This window comes from Diplotaxodon limnothrissa, linkage group LG15, assembly GCF_057381915.1.
Source record: "Diplotaxodon limnothrissa isolate DT_005_m linkage group LG15, D_limnothrissa_male_GT1.1, whole genome shotgun sequence".
Taxonomy (NCBI): Eukaryota; Metazoa; Chordata; class Actinopteri; order Cichliformes; family Cichlidae; genus Diplotaxodon; species Diplotaxodon limnothrissa.
Genome location: NC_140610.1, coordinates 28,526,473 through 28,550,280, shown reverse-complemented (window position 1 = coordinate 28,550,280; position 23,808 = coordinate 28,526,473). Strand labels below are relative to the sequence as shown.

Sequence of the window (23,808 nt, the reverse complement as noted above, 5' to 3'; positions counted from 1 at the left end):
TAATTGTGTGTGTTTGTTGATCCTGTATTTCAATACAAACAAACAATAAGACAAACATTCCTTCACAATAAAGAAACTGACAGTGGTGACGAGTTTTTCTGGTCTCAGAACCAGACGATCTTGGTTCTGACTGTCCAGTTTTATGTATTTATTTGATTTGATTTTCGGTTGTTACAGACGGGACAGACATGACTGGGGGATAGAAGGAGGAAGGATGAAAGAAAGAGAGGGAGAGAAAGAAAAATAGAGGGGAGAAGAGATGGTGAGAAAGGCGGGAAGAAAAAAACAAAACAAAACACCTGGATCACCTGTATGGGGATAAGAAAAAACAGAAGAGTAAACAAACAAAAAACAACATAATAAATACAACACAATCACAATAAAGTAGCTAACAGCAGATAACAGTCGATACTAAATATGACATGTTATTGTGCAGTACGCAAGACCGACAGCGCACAATGTGCTTTGAGGTAGCAGCCAAGAAAGGTGAAGTGTGTGTCTGTGAAAACCCGTGTGTACACCTGTGTGGATCGGCATGCTTGAATTCAAAAGGTTTCTCCATGTAACGATCTGCTAGGAAGTGTGGGGAGCCACAGCACCGTCCCCCAGGGCATGAAGCAGGTATGGAGGAGATCCAGGCCCCAGACATCCAGAGGTCCCAGAATACGAGGACCCATGGAGGACCACCAGGGGGGCAACTGTGCCACCCTCCTGGGAAGAGCTGAGGAGAGCCCCAAACAAGAGGTCACCCAGCAGCCACGGAGCAGAGGCCAGAGGGGGTTGCAGTGACGTGCCTGCGGACTCTGCAGGCAGCCAGCTGTGCCAGAGAGGACCGGGCCTCAGGCCCAGAGGCCTGAGGGTACCCCACCCACCGGAAGGGGCCCAGCCGGGCCACAGTCGCCAGGTCCTGCCAATCGGCCACCAGGAGTGAGTTGGTACATACATGAGCGCCCAGCCCCAGCCCCAGACACCAAGAACCACCAACACACCAACGTCTGAGGGCATCAGCTACTGGCAGGGAGTGTGGTGAGGGGAGATAGGCCTCCATACCTCGGAGAGCCTGAGATGTTCCCAGAGAGGTGGAGTCTAGGTCCCAGCTGACATATAGACACAGACAAAGAGGCGTACGCAGACACAAACATGCATTCCCACCCCCATATACACAAACAAATACTCGGCACTCACCCGACGTGGAGACAGACACAAATAGGCACTGTACACACATTCACACTCCCCAAACATACTCTACATCCCAGGTCCGGGTACCCCCGCCCCCAGAGGGGCAAACCATACCTGGACCCAGGAGATGTAACCCTTCTCACTGGGGTAGAGGAAGGCAGACCGCCTCCTTATCTGCAGTAGCAGGGAGGCCCCGCATCCCAGACCCCAATCCAACGGCCAGCACCTCCTCCCAGCCCCCCAGCCCCGATGGTTAACAGAACGCGGGGTGAGTGAAGACCCCAAACCTGAGTAATGTGGTTGTCTAGGTTGCGGATTAAAATTGAGGGACAGGCGGCCAGAAGGGGGCAGAGGGGGAGTGCCTCCCCTGCACCCTGGTGACACACCTGCACCCCAAGTCCTGCGTGTGTGTGGTGGATTGGGAAGAGGGAGGCAGCTGAGGATGGGGAGGGAAGAAAGGGAGGGGCTGGGGCTGTGGCTACAATGTAGCTTGCCATCACCAGTGTGTGCATGGGTGGATGACTGGATATGTAAAGCGCTTTGGGGTCCTTAGGGGCTAGTAAAGCGCTATATAAATACAGGCCATTTAGAGAGCCCTACAGTTGGGCTGATGCACCCGCCCACCACCCCGGCAACACAACAACCAGGACCCAAGGCCCAGCCAGAGAGCCCCAGCCCAGGGGCGGAGCACCCCCAGAACCACAAGCCTCCAAGCCCGTCCCGGACCCACCCAGGGGCAGCCAGGCTACCAGGCCAGTAACCAACGTCCGCCAGCACAGACCCTCCCCCATGTTTGCTGTACGCAGCTACAAGGAAAACACCATCTAAGGCTACATTCATACTGCACGCGAAAGCGCATCATATCCGACTTTTTTGACCCTATGCGACCCATATCCGATCATGGTATGACAGTGTGAACAGCACAAATCCGATATTTTCAAATCCGACCTGGGTCACTTTCATATGTGCTACTGAATCCAATACATATCTGAAAGCGACTGCTGTTTGAATGGTCATGCCGCATTAAATCCGTCTTTTATGTCACTGACACAAGACAGATGCCAATTATCAGCGCCGGAAATGCGCCCGATAAGACATCGCGAACGCTTCCTGGCCATCCAGTGTAGATGTTAGTGAAACTGTTGGGAAGACAACGTTGGAGAAACGTGAACATTTTATTTGTACTGTATTATCTCCACATTCTGACAGAAATCTGCAACTATCCTTTGAAGCACCACTTCTCTCTAAGAGGGAAGATTGCTCTGCAGACAAGGGAATCTGCCAGTAGCCCTTGTTTAAATCCAGCATCGTGAAAAAACAAGCAGTGCCCAACCAGTCCAGGAGATCGTCGACCTGGGGCATTGGGTACACATCGAACGTGACACCTCATTCACCTTGCGGTAGTCCACACAGAACCGTATAGACCCATCTTTCTTCACCACAAGAACTATGGGCATATATCTTATATATCATATAACTATGGGGCTACTTTTTAGCCTCAGCATATTGTTCAATTCTGCAATTCAGCAATTTGTCTTTTATGCTCCAGGAGCCTGTAGGGCCATGAACCCACTGTCACGCCAGGGTGTGTCTCAATATGGTGCTCTATGAGAGACGTTCGGCCGGGCAGGGGGAGAACACATCAGCAAAGCGCTGTTGCAGTGCAGCAACATCTGCTCTCTGGGCCTGTGTGAGTGGTCATCACAATGGAGGGAGGCGGGGATGGTGGAATTTGGCACCTCCGGCCCACACTCATCTCTCTCCTTAACCAGGCTCAACAGAGCAGTGGTTTCAGCCTCCCTCCATGCTTTAAGGAGGTTGAGGTGGTAAATTTGCGTCGCTCCTCTCCTGTCTGACTGGTCAACCTCATAGTCAACGTCCCCCACTCGCTGTGTGACCACAAAGGGCCCTCGTCACTTGGCGAGCTGGAGAATGGTAGTAATACAAGCACTTTGTCTCCTGGTGAAAATTGCCTGAGCCTAGCCCCTCTGTTGTACAAGCTTTGCTGATGTTGCTGGGCCTGGAGTAAATTCTCCCGTGATAACCACCCCAACCTGTGCAGCTTTGCTCTCAGGCCCAGCACGTATTGAATTTTATTCTTTGTGGGGCTCGACCCTTCCTCCCAGTTGTCTTGAATCAAGTCGAGCACCCCTTGCGGCTACCTGCCATACAGTAACTCAAAGGGAGAAAATCCCATGGAGGCCTGGGGTCTAGCCACCGATCCCAATTTCGTTCATCCTCGTGAATAAACTTAAGAATCATGGACTTTAAAGTCTTTTTCAGCCGCTCCACCAGCCCATCAGTCTGAGGGTATTAGACACTGGTCCGAATAGATTTAATGTCCAGTAATTTGTATAGCTCCCTCAGAGTGCGAGACATGAACGACGTGGTCTGGTCAGTCAGCATTTCTTTCGGAATACCGACTCGCAAGACAATGCCTGGGCCACACTCTTGAAATGGTGTGCAGCAGTACTGCTTACGGGTATCACGTTGCATAAACCACCAGCACCAACACAAAGCGATAGCCGCGTGCACTCCGGTGGAATGGCCCGAAGATATCCATACCAATGCGCTCAAACGGCATCTCCATCAGCGGTAATGGGTGCATTCCTTTGGAATGGCTGGGTGGTTAACCAGCTGGCATTCTGGGCACCACCAGCGGCGCACATCGGCCCAAATACCCGGCCAATAGAATTAGGCCATTATGCGCTCCAGAGTTTTCTTGCATCCTAAATGCCCTGCCATGGGGTTTGAATAAGCCGCCTGGAAAATGTTTCCCGGCGGCTTTGTGGCACCAACAACTGGGTGCAGATCTCATTCGTGCGAGTGTCAAGACTCACTGGAACTGGGTGTAAGTCCGCGAGGCTTCAGGGTGCACCAGCAGACCATCAATATCTATCACCTGGTCATAGGCTGAGCGTAGGGTGTCATCCCGAGACTGCTCTAGGGAAAAACCTTCTGTGGGGTGCATAACCGGAGGCAGTGGGGCCTCTGTAGAGGTTCCCGCCACCTCCTCCCCCCCAGAGTCAGTATCAGTTGACCCAGTGTCACTGCTAAGTGCCGGGCAAACATTACACAAATTTACTGGTTGCGATTTCACCCAGTTTATTACCCCAGTAAGCTGTGGAACTGTGCCCAAAATGGGATGCGACATGCCTCTCTCCGTCCTGCTGATCTCGCCTCCCCTCCCCTGAGCTGCAGACAACAGCAGCTGACGCTCTGAGGGCCCCCCCCCCCTGCCCGCAGTACCGGCGGCGGTCCTGCCGGCAGGTTGGTCCTCCGCCAGTGTTGGCCCCGGACGCAGCCAGCTCGCCGCCGTGTCCTCCAGCTGTCGAGCCCAAGTGAACGGCTGCTCCCCCGCTGACATCTGACTAGCCCGAAATCGCCTCCGGTAGTCCTCCGGGGTGAACCCGAGCCAATCCAATACTGCCCTGCAAACATCCTCAAAGACACCCCGGGACGCCGGGGGCAGGCTGGGCCGCCATCTGTGCCTCCCCTGACAGCAGCGGCAGAAGCCTGGAAGCCCACTCCTCCTCAGGCCACTGGCAGGCAAGTGCTGTGGCCTGGAATGTCTGCATAAAGATTAGCGGGTCCAAGATGACATGGTTGAAGTTCCCCAAGATTGCAATGAAGGCACTCAGGTGCTAAGTCTGTAACTGGGCTATGGCAGAGTGGATAGTGTCAGCCTAATTTCAGGTAATGCCGGGGCCCAGTTCTGATCACCTGGTTAATTGTATTTCTGTTTTCATTGTCTGGTTTCAGTCAGTTTCAGGCCTAGGATTCATACTGAACTCGTAAAAGTCTGACACCAATTTTTAGCCTAGATTTGACCTGATTTTAATCAAACAAAGTTTTTCTTGCTGGCTGGTCATGACTCATTTAGATAAATTGAACAGGGTCTTTCATAGGGCGTCATTTATAACGTGTTCTTGTCTTTCTTGGTCTGTTCTGATTTCGTCTGGTCCTTCCTAGTCTGTTCGAGTACCTCTTGGCTGATGAATGTCCTGTAGAGTTCATGAGCGTTGGTCTGGAATGTTTCTTTCAGATCGAAACTGCAGGTTTGGTTACGATCACCTGTGGGACAGGGGGCGGTACTGGAGGAGCACTTGGGGGCGGGGCTAATCTGCAGGACAACACAGAAAAATCAAAGGTCAGCACTTCAACAGTGAGGCTGAACAGGAGCTAAGTCAGGACAGGAGGAGCATCCTACTTGGGTTTTATTGGTCTTAACCTCATTCTTCTTGGTCGACACAGATGAATGCTGCTTCAGTGCGTTGGTGGTGGGAAGAATCATTCCCTGACCAAACTCTGTGGGATCAGAGGTCACAGTTACCCCATGGGTCATCTCCCTGGCTGATCTTTACAGGTGTAAATTTCATAATGAAGCGTTTTAGGGACTGTCTCAGAGTAATGGCTTGCTGAGGGCTGAAACTACAAACGTTCCAACCACCAGGAGAAGCTCAAAACAGAGTACTAAAGCTCCACTTAGATTTAACGTGTTTTGCTCACATGCATTTGTAGTGGATGTGTCACAATCCTGGGTCTTTTTACCCAGCGTTTTGAGTTTTTGTTAATTTGGATGTTTATGGTTTATGTTTAAGTTCATTGGGTTTTCTAAGGTAATTTGTTTATTAGTTTCCCCTTAAGTTTTCAACCCCTGTATTAAGTATCCCTTGTCCTTTATGTGTTTCATGTCTTTTGTTGTGACAACATGAACTTGACACATCTGCGTTTCATTATCTTTCCCATTTTATTTTGAAGAGGTTCTGTGTTCCTGTGTTCTATGTGTTTAGCTTTACGTTTCCCCTGTGATGTCGTTATCCTCACTTGTTTCCCCATGTGTTTCCACTTCCCTCATTATCCTCCTGTGTGTACTTAGTCTGTGTGTTTTCAGTCATTTCTTGTCAGGTCGTCTGCTGTTTTCACGTCATGCATCCAGGTTTTTTTTCCATGTCTCCATGCCAGGTTTCATGTTGAAGGTTTTTTCATGCTTTAATCTTAATTCACCCAGTTTAGTTTATTGTTTAGTTTCACCTTTGTCTTTTGTTTTGTACTTCTTTGCCAGCCTTAATAAACGGCTCGGTTTTGTTATTCCATGTCACGTTTCACATTCTGTTTTGGTCTGCATTTGAGTTATTTTTCGCAATACATACAGTCTGCCTCAGCCAGACTCTGACAGGATTGCTGGGTGCTAGAGTTAATTGTAGACTCTGGTTGTCTCAGTAACTCACCCCCTCATATCAGCAGTATTCTTAACACTTTAGTATTCACTTCCAACTATTATCTCAAGCCTGGACCCACCCACCTCTCACTGCTGAATTTCACAGAACTTTAATGGTTTCAAGTTTCCACATTACTTCTAGCTTTTTCCTGTTTAGACCCACCCCTAAAAGGCTTTGATAGTTACTGACCGATCTACTTAAGAGACACAGAGGAGACACCCACGAACAGTTCTAAAAACTCCTTATGGTCAGAAACTGCCTGATGTCTTCTAGGTAACACACCTGATTTGAGCCGCTGGACATACTCGCCCAGAACCCTGCGAACCTCCTGGATGCCGGAGGTCTTCATGAGGTCCAGGAGAGGTGTGTTGGGCTGGTCTTTACAGAGAGCCACGCAGATCTGGATAGCAACATAATTATCAATACACTCATCTGTGCAGTCATCACTGGGTTGCAGGGTATGTGATCAGAATCAGAAGTCAAACTCACATCCAGGTCATCCTCGTCATTCTCGTCAGACAGGTTGGACACATCAATAGTTCCTCTGAACTTCACTCCCCTGCAGGACATCCCTGCACACAGAAAACAGTTGGCACTACAGAAAAAGAGCAACCCTATGTTAAAATCCCCGCTGTACACGTGGCTAGAGATTCTGGCAGTCATAGTCAAATGTATTCCAAGGGCCAGAGCGGGTGACACTGAGTCAAAATGAAACCTTTCATTCAGGATAAGAGTAGATTTAGTAGTTATAATTAATATCATCAGCAAAGACTCCTGGTTTACAATAATGGCTTACACAGCAGTGGGGAAGAACTCTTCAGTATTATATTTTTTCAATACCATGTGCCAACACAATGCAGAGCCACTGCTTGAACTCTACTCCCATAGAGATTGATTATCTTGTTTAAAATGTTACCTGATTCTGAAAAAGAAAGACTGAAATCAAAAGCACTTGACTCCCTGGTATAAATGAATAATGTGCATTTTCAACCAGATAACCTGTGAGCTAAAGAGGAAATGGTGTCTTGCTGATTTAGAAGATCTTCATTTAGCAGGAAAAATAATTTGTTGCTCAATAAAAGTAAAGCATGAACACCTGACTATTCAACACTCACAATGAAGATTCTTTACAGTTTTTCCCCAGTGACCACTGAAGTTAGGGTTAACGCTGATAATATTTCAAAATAACTGCTCAAACATGCTCCGAGAGTTATCATCATGATAGCTGCCATGTTGTGCGACGTGCTTCTAGAAGAACTTTGGCTAAAAGGTTTAGTGCATGGGTCTCAAACCTAAATGAGCTATGGGCCACTGCTGGCACTGTCATCTTATTGGAGGGCCACTTCAGTGTTCAAGTAATACAAATCAAACAAATAAGAAAACACACACAAATATTTTCTAAAATGTAGTGTTGTATTTTTAAATTTCAAATATTGTATAACAAGACAAAACGTTTTTTTTCTCACTCTTAACTGAAGCCCTTCATTGAACCACCAAATAAACACATCAGTACTCTCTACCTGGCCAGACACATGGCAGCACTTCTACTATCATTTTGTTCATATTTAACAAATATGCAGACATAAGTGTACACATTAGTTTTTGACTCTCTCACTGAACTAACAGCATATTTGTACTCTCTGCTCATATTGCCTTCATATTAAATCATTTTTGGCTTCTTAAATAACTCATTTTAACAAAAAAAAAAAGTCACTTCAAGGATCAAACTGTCAATATACGGGGCAGCAAGTAGCCCCTGGGTTGTGAGTTTGAGACCCCATATCTACAGCATCTACGTGAAGGTTAAAGTCAGTCACATGAACCAAATTGAGATGGTCTCCCATGATGAATGGATGGACGACATCATCAGTGAGATCACTGACCCAGCCAGCTGAGTCTCAGCTGCCACTCGTAGAAGTAGAAGAGCTTCCCTTTGCGGTTATTGATGGAAGCTTCTCCCTCCAGCTTAGTGACTTCGGTCAGATGGCAGACACCCTCAGGTCCCTCCACCTGCACACCGAGCAGCAACTGATGGAGGCACTCCGAGGACCAGGAGGACACATCTCGCTCTGTCCTGACCAGGGGAGAGAGGAGGGTCAGCGGGTACCAAATCACGCCCACCTCTGACATCACAGAGTTCAAAAATACCTCCAAACATGTGCTGAACCAGCTGCGGCTCACATAACACACACTGAGAGTCTAAAATAGCTCATCCTACAGTATCACATACACACTGAGATCATTCTGGAAATGTCCTCTTCTTACTCAGTCATGACATTCAGGCTGTTACCATGGAAATGAGGCCAGTGCCCTCAGTTACCTGCAGGAAGCCCCAAAGATTACTCAAAAATTAACTTCTTGCGCGTTTTCTATCACTGAGCTGAAGCAACTTCTATAGCAACAGCATTACCTGAATTCTACCTTCATCAGTCTGTCTGTCTGCCACATGGACCAGTTTATATTTATTACAATAAATAAGTAGTAGTAATAATAATAGTAGTATAATGAGTACTGCAGTGATGGTAGCATTGATGAAGATGAACAGACCAGTGCCAGTTGTTGACGTTGGTGGCGTCAGCTCTCTCCTCTACTATCCATCGAGGATCTCCTTCACCCCACTTAGCCATCACAATCGCTGATCAATACAGGGCCAATGAGACACTGCTGCTCACACTGGTAAAACCCTAAGCCTGACACCAGCTGAAAAATGAAACGCCCACTTCCTCTTAGCACTGTCAAAGTAAAAGCACAGAGGACCTGGGACCGACAGTTACCTTGAGGCCAGCTGTGGGTCTTTGCTCCCAGATTGAGAACCAGCAGAGCTATACCTGCACGCTGCTCTCAGGTGATAATAACCTAAAGCCTCCCAGGTGGAAATAAATCAGCTGATGTCTGCAACCAATCTGTTGACAGTCACATCACTGATGCTGAATGTAACAGACCAATCAGATCCATTTTTAGAAGAACGACTCCTCTGGTTTATGTGATGTTTTAAGACAATCAAATTAAAAAGAATATCTGTCTGGTTTCCTGCTCCTTTAATCGAATTATTGATTAGATCAAAAATGGACTTCCTGGTGCAGCGTACTACAGCTCCCAGCAAACTTCGCGCAGCCGGAAGCATCCTCGGTCAAAGAGAAAGGGACGAAGAAGCAGGTGAAGGTAAAAAAAACAAACAAACAGCTGATTGATTCTCATCGATTATCAGGTTTACAACCAGCGGTTTGTGCTTGATGTCTACAGATTAGACACCTGCGGAGTGACGTCACATTCCCACCGTTTGTCACTAAAAACACTAATATGCGGATTTTTCATTTAGCTAGCTAATGCTAACATGCTAATAACAAACCTGCAGCTGTTACCAGAAAACGTGTCTGTAAAGGTTCTCAGTCATCCAGGTCATCGTAGTCTAAGGAGCTTGGAAAGAAAAGCATCTGGACTTCTTTAAGTTGCTTGAAGACGTTTCACCTCTCATCTGATAAGCTTCTTCAGTTTGACCCTAGAACCGAAGAAGCTCCTCGGATAAGAGGTGAAATGTCTTCAAGCAACTTAAAGAAATCCAGACGCTTTTTTTCCCGAGCTCGTTACTAGAAAACGCACACGTGCATAGCAGATGTGGGTCCGGGATCAGGCTAACCAACACGGGCTACGGCAGACTGCAGCGCACTACAACTCCCAGCAACCCCGCGAAATTGTAGTGGTTAGGTGTGGGAACGAATCATATCGCACAATAATTTCTATTGAGAGCTTCAGTAGATTTTCTTAATGTACAGGCTGTGATCAGCTGATCTGCTGCTCTTTATGGATGTATACACCTGAATTCAACAAGATGTGAGCCGATGTTTCCTGAGTTGTCCTAGCTGATTTCATCCTCTACACTGACAGTACACTGTTTATGTTGTCTTTATGTTAGACACTATACAAACATCATCAACTGAAATTCATATGAATCTCTGCTACACTTGATGTAAGCTAACTGAAATGAAACCACAGCATCTGTGCACCTTTACTGTATCCACCACAGTGCAGAAAACCAACCTGTTTATCTTTTTCTCTCCCTGTGAAATGCAGCTGGACCTTTAGCTGTAACACACTGTGGGACAAACTGCACACAAACAGTTTTTATATGTTTGCTGATGTTTGTTGAGCTGATAGAAATGCTGCATTTCAAACTGCCTGACACTTAAAAAAACGTTACTCCCTTTATGCTCGCTCCTCTTCAGCAGGGCTAACTAGATGCTGAAGTACCGCAAACACAATTCATGGACACCCCTGGCGATGACTATGAAGGTTCGCAGTGATATAAAATAATTACTCCCCTCAGATGTGTTAAAACTAAAGTAAGGAGCCGTTTTGAAAATGTAAGGAGTAGAAAGTTCAGATATTTGTATAAAATGTAGGGATAAAAGTAAAAAGTTGTAAAAATAAATAAATAATAATAATACTCAAGTAAAGTACAGATACCTGAAGATTCTGCTGAAGTATTTGTAATTCGTTACTTCCCACCTCTGGGCCCAGACTAGGTAAATGTGGAGGGTTCAGGAAGGACATCCGGATCAGGCATGCAGGCCATAAAAAATCAGATTTCCATACCGGATCGGTCAGGCCCGGGTTAACAATGACTGACTGGGTTCTGCTGGCCAGCAGGTGCAAACTGGGCTACTACTACTGACTACTATTGAAGATGAAGGAAGAGGAGAGGGAGAATCAGAATACTTTAATAATCCCTAAGGAAATTATGTTGTTACAGTTGCTCCAAGACAATAACAGTAACAGACTAAACTAAATTAAATAATATAATATATTACAATGTTTACAAAATAATAACGGGCAGCATGGTGGCACGGTGGTTAGCACTGTTGCCGCACAGCAAGAAGGTCCTGAGTTTGGTTCCACCATCAGGCCAGGGTCTTTCTGTGTTTTTGCACAGCATGTTCGTATTGTTTCGTGCCACCAGTCTCTCTTTATTCAGAGTTTTCAGACACAGTTGTCTGTGTTTCTCCTTTTCTTTTTTCTCCATCGCTGTCTTTCTTCTTTTTCACTGTCTTTTCATGTGTAACTAAGTCTCAGCTGTCAGATTTACCGCCTGGAGTATACAGAGTTCATTGGCTGAGTGGTATCACATGGGGTGGCTTAAGTTGCACCCAACTGGTCTGTGCATTTCTTCAGCCACTGAACCACTACCGTAAAGACCAGAAAATGCTGGACCAGTTAAAACAGAAGCACCCTATCAGCTTTGAAATTTTTGCCTTCTGTTTTTACTGGAAGTCCGGTTCCATATGGGACCGCTTGTGGGTGCAGCTCAGGACCCCAGTCCGCCTATTAGTGACCTCTGGCTTATGTTGACATTAAACGGTTCTCAAATTTAACTCCATATCCGTATTTCTTAGTTTTAGACCAGTGGCTTACTCTAATATGTTTCCCTCATTTAGTTGACTAAGAAATTAGTCACCATTGCTAATTAATTATATATATTTAATAATTAGGCAGCACGGTGGCACGGTGGTTAGCACTGTTGCCGCAAGCAAGAAGGTCCTGAGTTCAATTCCACCATCAGGCCGGGGTCTTTCTGTGTGGAGTTTGCATGTTCTCCCCGTGTCTGCGTGGGTTCCCTCCGGGTACTCCGGCTTCCTCCCACCGTCCAAAGACATGCAGTTTGTGGGGATAGGTTAATTGGATAATCCAAATTGCCACTAGGTGTGAATGTGCGAGTGAATGGTTGTCTGTCCTTGTGTGTTAGCCCTGCGACAGACTGGCGACCTGTCCAGGGTGTACCCCGCCTCTCACCCTATGATAGCTGGGATAGGCTCCAGCGCCCCCCGTGACCCTGAAAAGGATAAGCGGAAGCGAATGGATGGATGTTTACAAAATATAAGAAATAGCTCTAATGTATACAAATATATTCATAAATATCAAGAATATTAGAGACATGACATATACATGATTGACATTTTACTCTGTCCTGTAAAACGTTGTTATTTTACTGTACAGGATGTGCAGAAGGGTGTAACTTCTGCATTGTGCATTAGATGGAGGAGTTGTACGGAGATATCCACAGGCAGGAATGATTTCCTGTGTCGTTCAGTGGTGCCTTATGGGTAATCGCAGTCTCTCACTGAGCGTGGTCCTGGGACTGGCCAGCACATCATGGAATGGGTGGGAGGTATTATCCAGCATTGTCCTTATCTTGGACAACATCCACCTCTCAGATACCACCCTAAGGGAGTCCAGCTCCATCCTCACAATATTACTGGACTTGGGGATCAGTTTATTTAGTCTGTTGGCATCTGTGACCCTCAACCCAACAGCATGGGATGGCACTGGCGGCAACAGACTCATAGAACATCCTAAGCATTGTCCGACAGATGTTGAAAGACCTCAGAGACACGTCTGGCCCTTCCTGTAGAGTGCAGTGGTGTTTTTAACCCAGTCCAGTTTATTGTCTGTGTGTACTCCAAAGTATTTATAGTCCTCCACAAAGTCCACATCGACTCCCTGGATTGAAACAGGGGTCACAGGATTCCTCATCCTCCTAAAGTCCAGGTCCTTCTGAGAGGGCATGTTAGGACTAGGAGGCAGCGAGACAGAAGGAAAGGCAGGAGTGTGTAGGTGAGAGTAGGACTCTAAGTGTTGGGACTGTGATGGGAAAGGGAAAGAGGGTAGATATACTATGAGAGACCAGCAAAGGCCAGGAGCAGTGGAGGTGGATTCTGCTGTACCTTGGTGTAGATGGAAAGAGAAAGAAAGTAGTGGTAATGTTCGAGGTAGAATATGTAAATAGGGTTGTGGCAGTAAGGAGAGTCTGAAAAAGGATCATGATTTTGAAGCTAAAAGTCAAAAGGTGTGAAGTGGTAGAGAGTGTTCCCACACGGTTAGCGTGGTGATTGGAGCGGACTTTAAAGGATATGTAGGTGAAAGGAACATCAGACAAATGCTTTTCTTTGTGCACTCGTGCTACAGTCAAAGCTGATTTCAGTTTTTGAGTGGGAAGAGAAAAATGGTGGCATGGTCTACAGCTGCTGAGGGGTGGGGATATGGACAGGCCTTTAGATTTGAATGCACAAAAGAACAAGAGCGCGATGGTAAAGAGTAAACTACATTCAGTAAAGAAACAACTGCATTATTCTGTTAACACAACATCTGATAACATCTGCACTGAGAGCATGCTAACACAAAGCTAGCCAAGAGCGCAGAGTGATGTTAAAGCTGAGTTGTATGCAGACCCGAACCCAGCAGCCAGAGCCTGAACTTCATCATGTAACAAAGACAGTAATGAGCAGTCAGGCTGCAGCGTCTGTTTCTACCTGTCCATGTGTGTACTGTAGAATCACCCTGGCAACCACTCTGCAGTGTGCTTTGGCCGATTTTTGGTTTTACTTTGTGTTTATGTGTAAAAATTGTATCCTCATTAGGATAGAGATCTGTGTCAGGTTTATACTGTTAAAAGTAAATGTGTGACAGTTGTTTCAGGTCATTTCTGGAGTAATGAGAAAGTAATGTAACAAGTAGTGTAATAAATTACTTTCTTTAGCGAGTAATTAAGTAACGTACTTTATGAAAAGTAATGAGTAATGTTTAACAGATTTTTTTTGACCAATAACATAATAGTGCTAATAATACACACTGAAAATGAAAAATATGAAAAGCTTAGCATATGCTGAGACAGTGTTTCTCACTGTGCGCCACTTCCTGACCTGTGATCTCATCACATGATCAATAAGGAGAAAAAGAATGACATCATGTGATGCAGGCTGTGTCTTACCAGCTAATAGCTTCCTTCCTTTCTGTGTTGACAATTTAAATAAAGAGTCACTAACTCTTTATGTCCAGATGATTAAGAGTAAAGTTGACGAGGAAGACTACTGGCACAGCTCCAAGTTTAAAGCGTTCACCTTCGATGATGAAGATGATGAGTTAAGCAGGGTAAGACCTCCAGAACCAGAAGCCAGAGTGAATTGTTCTAGCCCTGCATGTGTGTCATTGACTTGATGTGGCTCTCAGGTGTGATTTTTAGGTGTTGTTGTCTAACAGTTGAAGGAGTCTCGGCAGGCCGTAAACAATATACGGCGGCTGGTGGAGGAAGACGATGACGAAGATGATGTCGAGAGGGTCAGCTGGAGTGGCGAGCCAGTCGGCAGTAAGACCCCTACATTCTCCTCATTGGTCACTCCTTTGGAGAATGCTGAGATTTGATTGGTTATAGGGTGGTTACCTGTCATACTTGTGTCCACAGGTATTTCCTGGTCCGTTAAAGAGACAGCTGCCTCCAGTCAGAGGGCAGATAGAGAGCCTGCCTTCCCCAAAATTAGCACTGACACGCCATCGATCAGTAGGAGCCAATCAGGATACTCGCTGAGCTCTCTATTCAAAGGTGAGGACGGTCACATGACTCAGATAGACCGAAGCCTGATCATGTGATTCACTGCAGTTGTCATGTGATTCTGTGCAGGAAAACCTAAGGTAGGGAACTTCCAGACCTTCAGTGACGGTGAGTCCTCAGATGACTCAGGTGGTGTTCTTATACTTTTACGATATTTCACCTAGTCAGGGTCATGTATATCAGGGTATATAAATGAATGGTGATTGGATGAATATGGGATGATGTTGAATGGTGATTGGATGAATATGCAATGATGTTGGTTGGTGGTTGGATGAATATTGGATGGTATTTAAAGGTCAAATAATGGTTGTATAAATAGTGGGTGATGATTAGATGGTGATGGATGATGTTTGGATAGTGATTGGTTGATGGTTCGATTAATAATGAATGCTGATTTGATGGCGCTTGGATAATGGCTGGGTGAATACTGGTTGACTGATGGTGGTTGGATGTTGTTTGGTGGTTGCATGGTCATTAATGATAGTCAGATGATAGAGGATGTATGGTGGTTGGATGTCTCGCTCAGACTGACATTTGTTTTTTGGGGTTTTTAGCACTTACTGACTCGTCTGTCAGGCTCTACGCTCCTGAGCTCCGAAAACCAAAGTCTGAGTACAAGGTAAGATTACCCTGGTTAAATAGGGTGTTATATTTAGTAATCTAATTACTATGGGTGTGTAATATGGCTGTTCAAATATTGTGATAACTGTTAATCTCATTACAGTTATGCTTCAAAATCCAGTTACTCTTGGGTATTCTGATTACCCATGAGTAATTCAATTATAATATCATTAACCTGATGTAAGTTGATGTGCACGACTAGTCGACTGGACAACTAATCTTCACTGTTGTCACTAGTCGGTACCAGACATATGAGTCATTTAACCTAGTTGTTTTACATTTGAATTAATCCCCACTGCTGGTAAATAGTTGTGTCCTAATCTTATGGAACCATCTGCCACCAGGTGAGAAACGCCAAAAATCAGCCTCATATTTTAGTCACCACTGTTATTTCTAGTTCTTTTAAAGGCAAAAGAGTGAGATCACAGACAATCCTTAGCGATAGGGCGAGGAGTTCAGTTGTTTGGGAAGGATTTAGAGTAGAGTCGATGCTCGTCCACATTTAAAGGAGCCAGTCGAGGTAGACACCAACTGGGTAAGGTGGTCCGACCAGGGATATCCTGCCAGGAGGAGGCCGCTGTGTACACCTGAGACATGGGTCATGTTTTGTGAACTCAAAACATGTTTTCAATAATTTGGATTCCTCAAAACAGCCACCCTTTGCTTTGCTTACTGCTTTGCACAGTCTTGGCATTCTTTCGAGGAGCTTCATGAGGTTGTCACCTGAAATGGCTTTCCAACAGTCTTAAAGGAGTTTCCAGAGATGCTGAGCACTTGTTGGCCCTTTTGCCTTTGATCTGCGGTCCATCTCATCCCAAACCATCTCCATTGGCTTTTTAGGTCATGGTAAATGGTAGATGGACGGAGTCTTATATAGCGCTTTTATACTCTGTAAGGTTTTCTGACTGATGAAAGGTGTGACGTGTAACTGTTTGCACAGACCATTTTTTGAAAAAACAATTATTGGATTCATGAAGCTGAACTTAAATCATGCATAAATGATTAGTATTTATTCAGGTTTGGATGTATGCGTTTGTAAAATAGTTATACTCTTGCTCAGATTGCTTCCAATTTTTGTGTGGATTGACGTACGTTACACACAAATCACTGCACACATCTGTAAATCTTAGTTTATGCTTTTGGGTCATGTCGTACGCATTTGCAACCCTTTTGTGGAAAATTCCTCTCCGTATTTAATCACCCCCCTCTTTTCCGGTCAGAGTGAATTTTTAAACCAGGCTTGAATCAGGGCCATCCTGATACGCATGAGGAGGAGCTCACTGATGAGTCGGAAACAATATTTAGTGTTGATTATGTTCACAACGGAGAAAACTGCCTGGCTTTTGTGTGTGGAGCCAAACATGGTGACTTTCCTCACACCTGTGGAAGGTCGGCTTATGCAAATGGCTCTTTTGAGTCCACATCTGCTGGGAGATCGCATCTGCAGAGGCCCAGCATTCATCTGTTGCTCTATTGTCACTGTACACTTTTTTGTTTTTGCACAGCATGTTCGTATTGTTTCGTGCCACCAGTCTCTCTTTATTCAGAGTTTTCAGACACAGTTGTCTGTGTTTCTCCTTTTCTTTTTTCTCCATCGCTGTCTTTCTTCTTTTTCACTGTCTTTTCATGTGTAACTAAGTCTCAGCTGTCAGATTTACCGCCTGGAGTATACAGAGTTCATTGGCTGAGTGGTATCACATGGGGTGGCTTAAGTTGCACCCAACTGGTCTGTGCATTTCTTCAGCCACTGAACCACTACCGTAAAGACCAGAAAATGCTGGACCAGTTAAAACAGAAGCACCCTATCAGCTTTGAAATTTTTGCCTTCTGTTTTTACTGGAAGTCCGGTTCCATATGGGACCGCTTGTGGGTGCAGCTCAGGACCCCAGTCCGCCTATTAGTGACCTCTGGCTTATGTTGACATTAAACGGTTCTCAAATTTAACTCCATATCCGTATTTCTTAGTTTTAGACCAGTGGCTTACTCTAATATGTTTCCCTCATTTAGTTGACTAAGAAATTAGTCACCATTGCTAATTAATTATATATATTTAATAATTAGGCAGCACGGTGGCACGGTGGTTAGCACTGTTGCCGCAAGCAAGAAGGTCCTGAGTTCAATTCCACCATCAGGCCGGGGTCTTTCTGTGTGGAGTTTGCATGTTCTCCCTGTGTTTGCATGGTTTCCCTCTGGGTACTCCGGCTTCCTCCCACCGTCCAAAGACATGCAGCTTGTGGGGATAGGTTAATTGGATAATCCAAATTGTCACTAGGTGTGAATGTGCGAGTGAATGTGAGGGTGAATGGTTGTCTGTCCTTGTGTGTTGACCCTGCGACAGACTGGCGACCTGTCCAGGGTGTACCCTGCCTCTCGCCCTATGACAGCTGGGATAGGCTCCAGCGCCCCCCCCCCCCCCCGCGACCCTGAAAAGGATAAGCGGTAGCGAATGGATGGATGCTAATTTAATTACTCTGGGGTAATGTGATTACAGTTCTGTTGTCCTGTGCTGTCATTTCTAATGGTGATATGGTTATTGTGATGTCAGGATTATGTCAGTGATTGGTCACCTGAAGAGACGGTTCAGAGACTTCAGCAAGGAAAGGTAACACACCTGTTCACCCAAGTCTGAGTATTTCTGCTCTGTATTAATATTGTAAGTATTTGTACTGTGTGGCAGGCCGTGTCTCTGGAAAAATTCAGTGTGGTACTCTGAGCGTCAGTACTCTATAGTAGTAGTACTGTGATTATTTGTACTGCATTGTAGGCTGTGTCTCTGGAGAGGTTCCGCACACTGCAGGACAAACTGCTGCTGCTCGATCACGCCATTGCTGCTCATGATGGAAACGTCATCACGGCTGTAACTTGATCTGATTCATAACGGCATCATTTAAACTTTATTAACCATCCCATCAGACACAACTGAGCATGCTCTGTTTATGTTTCAGGTTTTAATCTATCTAAAGAGGACGCTCTGTAAAGGTGAGTGTGGTCTTGATCCCGGTCCTGCTGGTTGATTGGTTCTCCCACTGACTCTGTTTTTGTTCTCAGAGGTTTTGTTTCGAGAGCTGGAGTCCAGGCAGACAGCTCTCAGACACTTCATCCACTACCTGAGTGAGACCCAAAACCAGAGGCTGCTGCTGGAACTGCACAGGTTTGCTCTCACCTACAAGTACACCTGTCCCTGCTGATTACTGCCCTCGTCTGTATGAAGCGTGATGCTGAACATGCTGCAGGTGTTCTTGTGACTGAGTGATGAGGTTCAGGTCGGCAGATAGACATTCAGGTGTGTCACAGGTATCTGGTGTACACCTGTACAGATAGAACTCTTTTGATGTGTTTGCTTTCTTCCTGTTCCTCAGAGCACTGGGCAGAGCTGAGGATGCGGCGGTATGTAGTACTCTGTAGCTATAAACAAATCAACATTAATTCTTCTGGCGTTCATTGGGCTGATGATGATGCCATTTCCTGTTTTCATGGCAACAGCTGCTTCAGTATAAGGAACACTTGAGCATCACAGATGAAAACAAAAGACGGGACTTCCTGAAGAACTGCCTTAGGTCAGTAATCTGATTACACTCAGGTAACTGTTAGTGTTTGTTGTTTACAGTTGTTTGTTCGTTGTTTTCAGCCTCCCATTTTCTGCTGAGGACCTGGCCCATGTTCAGGATCACTACACTCTATTGGAAAGGCAGATCATCATCGAGGTCAGTAACCAGTTAATTAAGTTCATGATGAGGTTGAAGGTTTCTGATTGACTAGATCCAGTTTAATCACTGTTGTTGCTAGGTGACAGACCGGCAGGCTGAGCGTGGAGGGAAGGTGGAAATTTTCCAGAAGTTTCCCAGAAAAGCTTTGATCCTCAACATGCCGCTGATCACCACGCTGTACTACTGCTGCTTCTACCACTACGCTGAGCCAGAGGTCAGTCTGTTAGCCTGTGTTAGTTTTAGTTCCTGTTAGCCTGAATTAGTGTTAGTCCCTCTTAGCCTGAGTTAGTGTTAGCCCCTGTTAGCCTGAGTTAGCAGTAACCTGCAACAGTGTTTATATTTCAGGGGACCTTCAGCAGTCCGTTAAATATCCGTCAGACCTTTAAGGTGAGAGCTGACTGGTTTGCTTTGACTTTTGACCTCTTTTGATCTGTTTGACTCACTGACCTGTGACCTCTGAACTCAGATCTCAGAAAAGCAGTACTTTGTGACTGCTTTGGCTGCAAGGGCGAAGCTGAAGGCATGGCTGGACGTGGACGCTCTGTTTGCCAGCAGGAATTGGCTCGGGTTCACCAGGAAGAAATCACCACTGAGCTTCCAGCGAGTTGTTGACATCCTACAGAAGAACTCCGCCCCCACACACGTGAGCTACTGTAACACACCTGGTACAGAGGTAGAGAGAGACGTAGCCATCAGCTTGTTATTGATTTTTGATAATTGGTTATTGATTACTGTCAGGTGCTGCAGGACTACGTGGCACTCGTGGACGACGGAGAGTTGAGGCTCACTTTGGCTCAGAAACATAAATGTCACGACATCGTCATCAGTGTGAGTCTGCCAAATTTGATTTAGCTGCTTGTGGTGGAATTAAGGCACGACGGGTCCAAGGATCATAGTTTTGAGCCATTTTATTGAGCACTTCTCACCACAACAACCAACCCTTGAGTCCCCGTGTTTTAACACCACAGGTGCGATCTGCAGATGCCGTGCAGGTGCGTCCGCACGGCACCACAGACCACGCCCCACCACACTGCTGCTTTAAAAATGACCAATCAGAGAACAATACTTTGTATGATGTCATGATGATGTTGTATCTCTGGGCAAATCAGACATACCGGGACATGAAGGACCGGCAGCTGCTGCTGGGATACCGTGGGAAGGTGGTGAGGGGCTCAGCGGAGGAGAGGAAGATTGATGACCTGCTCAGCAACCCGGTGAGGAGGGCTCCTTTGTGAACTATATCATGTGACTTGACATGTGACTAAACTATTTCTTTTCTTTCAGCAAATTCGCTGGAAAAACTAACATGGCTGTCACCATGGCAACATGAATGTCCTTCCAGCCCATCTGTGGCTGTCTGAATCGATGTAGCTCTGCCTACATACCCAGGAAGGGGGAGAGTCATGACTCTGATGTTCCTTTGAAAACAGGAAGTGACTGTATTGATGTGAGAAAGAGTGGACGGAGTTATTTCTTCATGTTTCATCAGATAATTGGACACACCTCTGACATTAATTCTGACATCATCACGCCAAATAAAATAAAAACACAGATTGATGCTTCAGGACAGCATGCTGGCATACGGATGCTGCTGCCATATTTGTCCGAGAATGTATGTGTGCTCTCAAATGTTCAGGTTGCCACCTCTCATAGACAGATCTGTCCTAAAGTGATCGGGTTTGAAGTTTGTCTAAAAGTTTCCCAAGTAAAACAAAAATCCAAAAGCTGTGATCAATCCCATGTTTCTGTTAACATGAAGAGCAGACTGATGTATTAAATATTCCTGTACTGTGTGAGAAAATAAATCATAACTTTTAATTAAGAGACATCAGAAACAGCTGAATTTTGCTTAATGGATTTTTTTAACCTTTTATTTGTTCACAAACATAAAGTGCAAAATAAACACAAACATCCCCAAAACCCATCTGTCTGTTACAAACAGCCAATAAACATTTATATATCAATTATTGACTCTCCTCGTTTGTATATAATGACGATTTCTTTCATCACCACATGAGAGATTAAAGGGAAATAAACAGCAGCTTTGAAGAGCAAACATTCAGATATTTATCGAGTTTTCAGGCCAAACATCGATATTTTTCACTCCGCTGGCTCTGAATGTTGGCGCTTCCTTCTTATTTTACACGTGTTGTACAGGTTTGTGTTTACAGCCCCGTGCATTTTATGAGACTCCTCGTGCTGCCAGCAGGCGGCGCGCGGTCGCGGTTTCACGTCATTGAGGAGACTGAACGCGTGTAGGCTGGCGTTTATCGATGGTCTCCGATAACAGACGAAAACGAGGTGTCGATGAGACGGTTAGGAGTCACGTGACTCTGCGGGACGTCACTGAGCATCACTTCGTTAAGGAGCAGCACGAGGACAGACGCAAGCTTCACCTGAGGACAGCAGGCAGCGCGTGCAGGTACAGAGACATACACTTACTGCAAATACACTGTAGTGCTGCCAGGTTTATTAGACAGAGTACTTCATTCTGCTGTAATAGCATTAAAGTCACTTGGTGTACTTCAAATATTCTGAGTGTACTTTCAGTTCACGTAGTACTGCAGTATACATAGTACTGTACAGAGAGGTTACTGATGAAGAACCAGTATTATTGATCGAGTTATTAATCCAGTCGATCGATCAGCGGGACACACAGCTGATCGAAATATTCGTTTAAAGTGAGTCAGTCGGTGATGAAGAGGAGGATGAGAACAAAGAGCATCAAATATTCACACTGAACCTCAAGTGCAGCCTTGTCCCTGGGCTCTTTGTTCCTGTTTCTCTAGTGACTCTGAAACACGCCAAAGATAACGCAGTGTGACATAGAGCTGTCAGCAGAAGAAGAAACAGCTCTTCTTGTAGTATGTGTAAGAGTAATAACAGAAGATAGTTGATTGGTTAATAATGTAACAATAACTGTAGTACTGAGTACTTGTGTATTTTTACTGCAGTAACAAATGAGTACTTTAATGTACACTTTAAACTTGCCGTGCACTTAGAGTACTAATAGTGCATTGTACACAGTACTTCTGCAGCTCTCCTTTGAAGTACTGTTACAATGACTTTATGTGTGAACTGATGAGGGATCAGTATGGAGGTGAAGTTATCGATCGCCATTTCAAGTATGTATTCCTGTGTCAGGTGTGTAAAGGGGAGGAATCAGCTGAGACCTCTGATTGATGGATTCTGATTGCACATTTCAGACTCATTATATTCCCGGAGGAGGAAGAGGAGGATCATTTCAGGTAAACTGTCTTCTCTGAGTACATTGCACTCTGTGGAGTGCTCAGATTGAAACCACAGAAAAAGAAAGCTTACCTAGCCAGACCCAGAGATGCGTGGTTTCCATGCGCCGATGAGGTGAGGTTTCAGCATGACAGACGTGAGAACCATTATTGTGGCAAGGTTTCCTGCAGCAGTTTCCTGTGCAGGCTCACTTCAGACAGGAAGTCATCTCATAATCGTGATCAGTCAGCCTGATGACCAATCGATCAGGTGGTATAAAGGTCAGAGGAAGCTAACAGTGTCTGACTGCGCCCACAGGAAAGATTCAGGTCGCTGATGAACTCGCTGATGAGTTTATAAACAGCGAGCACAAAAAACCCCTTTAAGACCCTTTAAGAACCCTTTAAGATTTAAAAAAACAACGTGTGAACACCTAGAAACAGATTCAACCTCTGACGATGTCTTGTATGAATTGACATGACTTTATTTCATGACCTCGGAGGAACTTTTCCTTTTTTTAATGAACATGAGCAAATCATGAAAATCTGCATACTTGAGGCTGGAGAGCATAAATAAATAGTCCCAGACCTGGATCTGGAACAGGTCGGCTCACCTTAAAGTGAATTCATTACCTCCTGATAACAGCTCAGTCCTGATACAAGTCCAGAAATCCCAAATTTACCTGCAGGCAGCTGGTGATCCAGCTTTCAGAATTTAGATGGTTAAAAGCTCCTTTACGACACTGAAGGTTTTTGACTTTAGAAGGAAGGGGAAGTGAAATTTACTTTACAGTCTCAAATTCTTTCAGGGTTTAGTTTATTTTAATCTCATTTAACAGATTTCTGATCACCTGGTTTATTCTTGCTTTGCGGCGCTCACCAGTATGGCTTTAACTCTTTGTCACAGATCAGCCACTCAGCCTGCGCTCGTCTGTGAGGGGAAAGTTCTTTTCATTCAAGTATGTAGTGATGAATAAATCAAGTTTCAGAATAAGAGTGTGGGTGAGATGTGAGAGCTCAGACCTTTTTTTAATGATCGAGCTGTTTTTGGCCTCATTTGGTGTTAAAATCATGCAGAAACCAAAAGGCCTGTGTTCTTTATCCCCACTCTCTCCATTGAAGGTCATTATTCAGGGCTGTGCCAGGTGTTATATGAATTGTGCAGCCCACATACAGCAGCTGAAAACCTCCTCTCAGACCGCCGTTTGATTGACACCTTCAGGTGCTTTTTCAGCGTGACACTGATCAGAGCAGCTCTCGCTGCTGAGCATGCTCAGCTGGGTCGGATTCTGCTGCCGTCTCCATGGATCCTGTCTGACCTTCTTGTGTGATTCCTTTCACTGTGCTTTAAGTTACGTTTTTATTTATGCTGATATCAGTCTTTGAGATACAGCCAAAGACTCTGATTGGCTGTATCTCTCTGCAGATGATTAGCCCTGGGCTCTGATTGGTTGTCTCTCCCCGCAGACATC

At 45.4% G+C, this 23,808-nt stretch overlaps 2 protein-coding genes across 6 annotated transcripts; one reads left to right on the top strand and one right to left on the bottom strand.

Moving 5' to 3' along the window:
- Positions 1-17: 17 nt before the first annotated feature.
- ahsa1a (AHA1, activator of heat shock protein ATPase homolog 1a) lies at positions 18-9,084 on the bottom strand. Of its 3 annotated transcripts, none has more exons than XM_085373257.1 (7): positions 8,949-9,084; positions 8,285-8,475; positions 6,891-6,973; positions 6,684-6,801; positions 5,390-5,487; positions 5,165-5,302; positions 18-308 (listed from the first exon to the last, which is right to left on the bottom strand). In XM_085373257.1, exons 1-7 carry the CDS (start codon positions 9,026-9,028, stop codon positions 141-143), a joined length of 876 nt encoding a protein of 291 aa, XP_085229383.1. In that variant the 5' UTR covers positions 9,029-9,084; the 3' UTR covers positions 18-140. The 3 variants fall into 3 exon arrangements, 2 of the variants coding, with proteins under 2 accessions (XP_085229383.1, XP_085229384.1); XM_085373258.1 differs by having other exon boundaries at positions 5,411-5,487; XR_014906887.1 differs by having other exon boundaries at positions 250-308; positions 4,292-5,302.
- A 425-nt stretch (positions 9,085-9,509) lies between these two features.
- Positions 9,510-20,898, top strand: vipas39 (VPS33B interacting protein, apical-basolateral polarity regulator, spe-39 homolog). 3 transcript variants are annotated; one of them, XM_085372796.1, is made up of 19 exons: positions 9,510-9,563; positions 14,232-14,324; positions 14,433-14,538; positions 14,635-14,772; positions 14,851-14,889; positions 15,336-15,400; positions 17,948-18,004; positions 18,167-18,259; positions 18,348-18,381; positions 18,451-18,553; positions 18,762-18,789; positions 18,886-18,959; positions 19,031-19,106; positions 19,189-19,323; positions 19,455-19,496; positions 19,576-19,752; positions 19,848-19,937; positions 20,219-20,323; positions 20,394-20,898. In XM_085372796.1, exons 2-19 carry the CDS (start codon positions 14,232-14,234, stop codon positions 20,412-20,414), a joined length of 1,476 nt encoding a protein of 491 aa, XP_085228922.1. In that variant the 5' UTR covers positions 9,510-9,563; the 3' UTR covers positions 20,415-20,898. The 3 variants fall into 3 exon arrangements, 2 of the variants coding, with proteins under 2 accessions (XP_085228922.1, XP_085228923.1); XR_014906880.1 differs by lacking the exon at positions 20,394-20,898 and having other exon boundaries at positions 19,848-20,101; positions 20,219-20,281; XM_085372797.1 differs by lacking the exon at positions 17,948-18,004.
- The last annotated feature ends 2,910 nt before the right edge of the window (positions 20,899-23,808 follow it).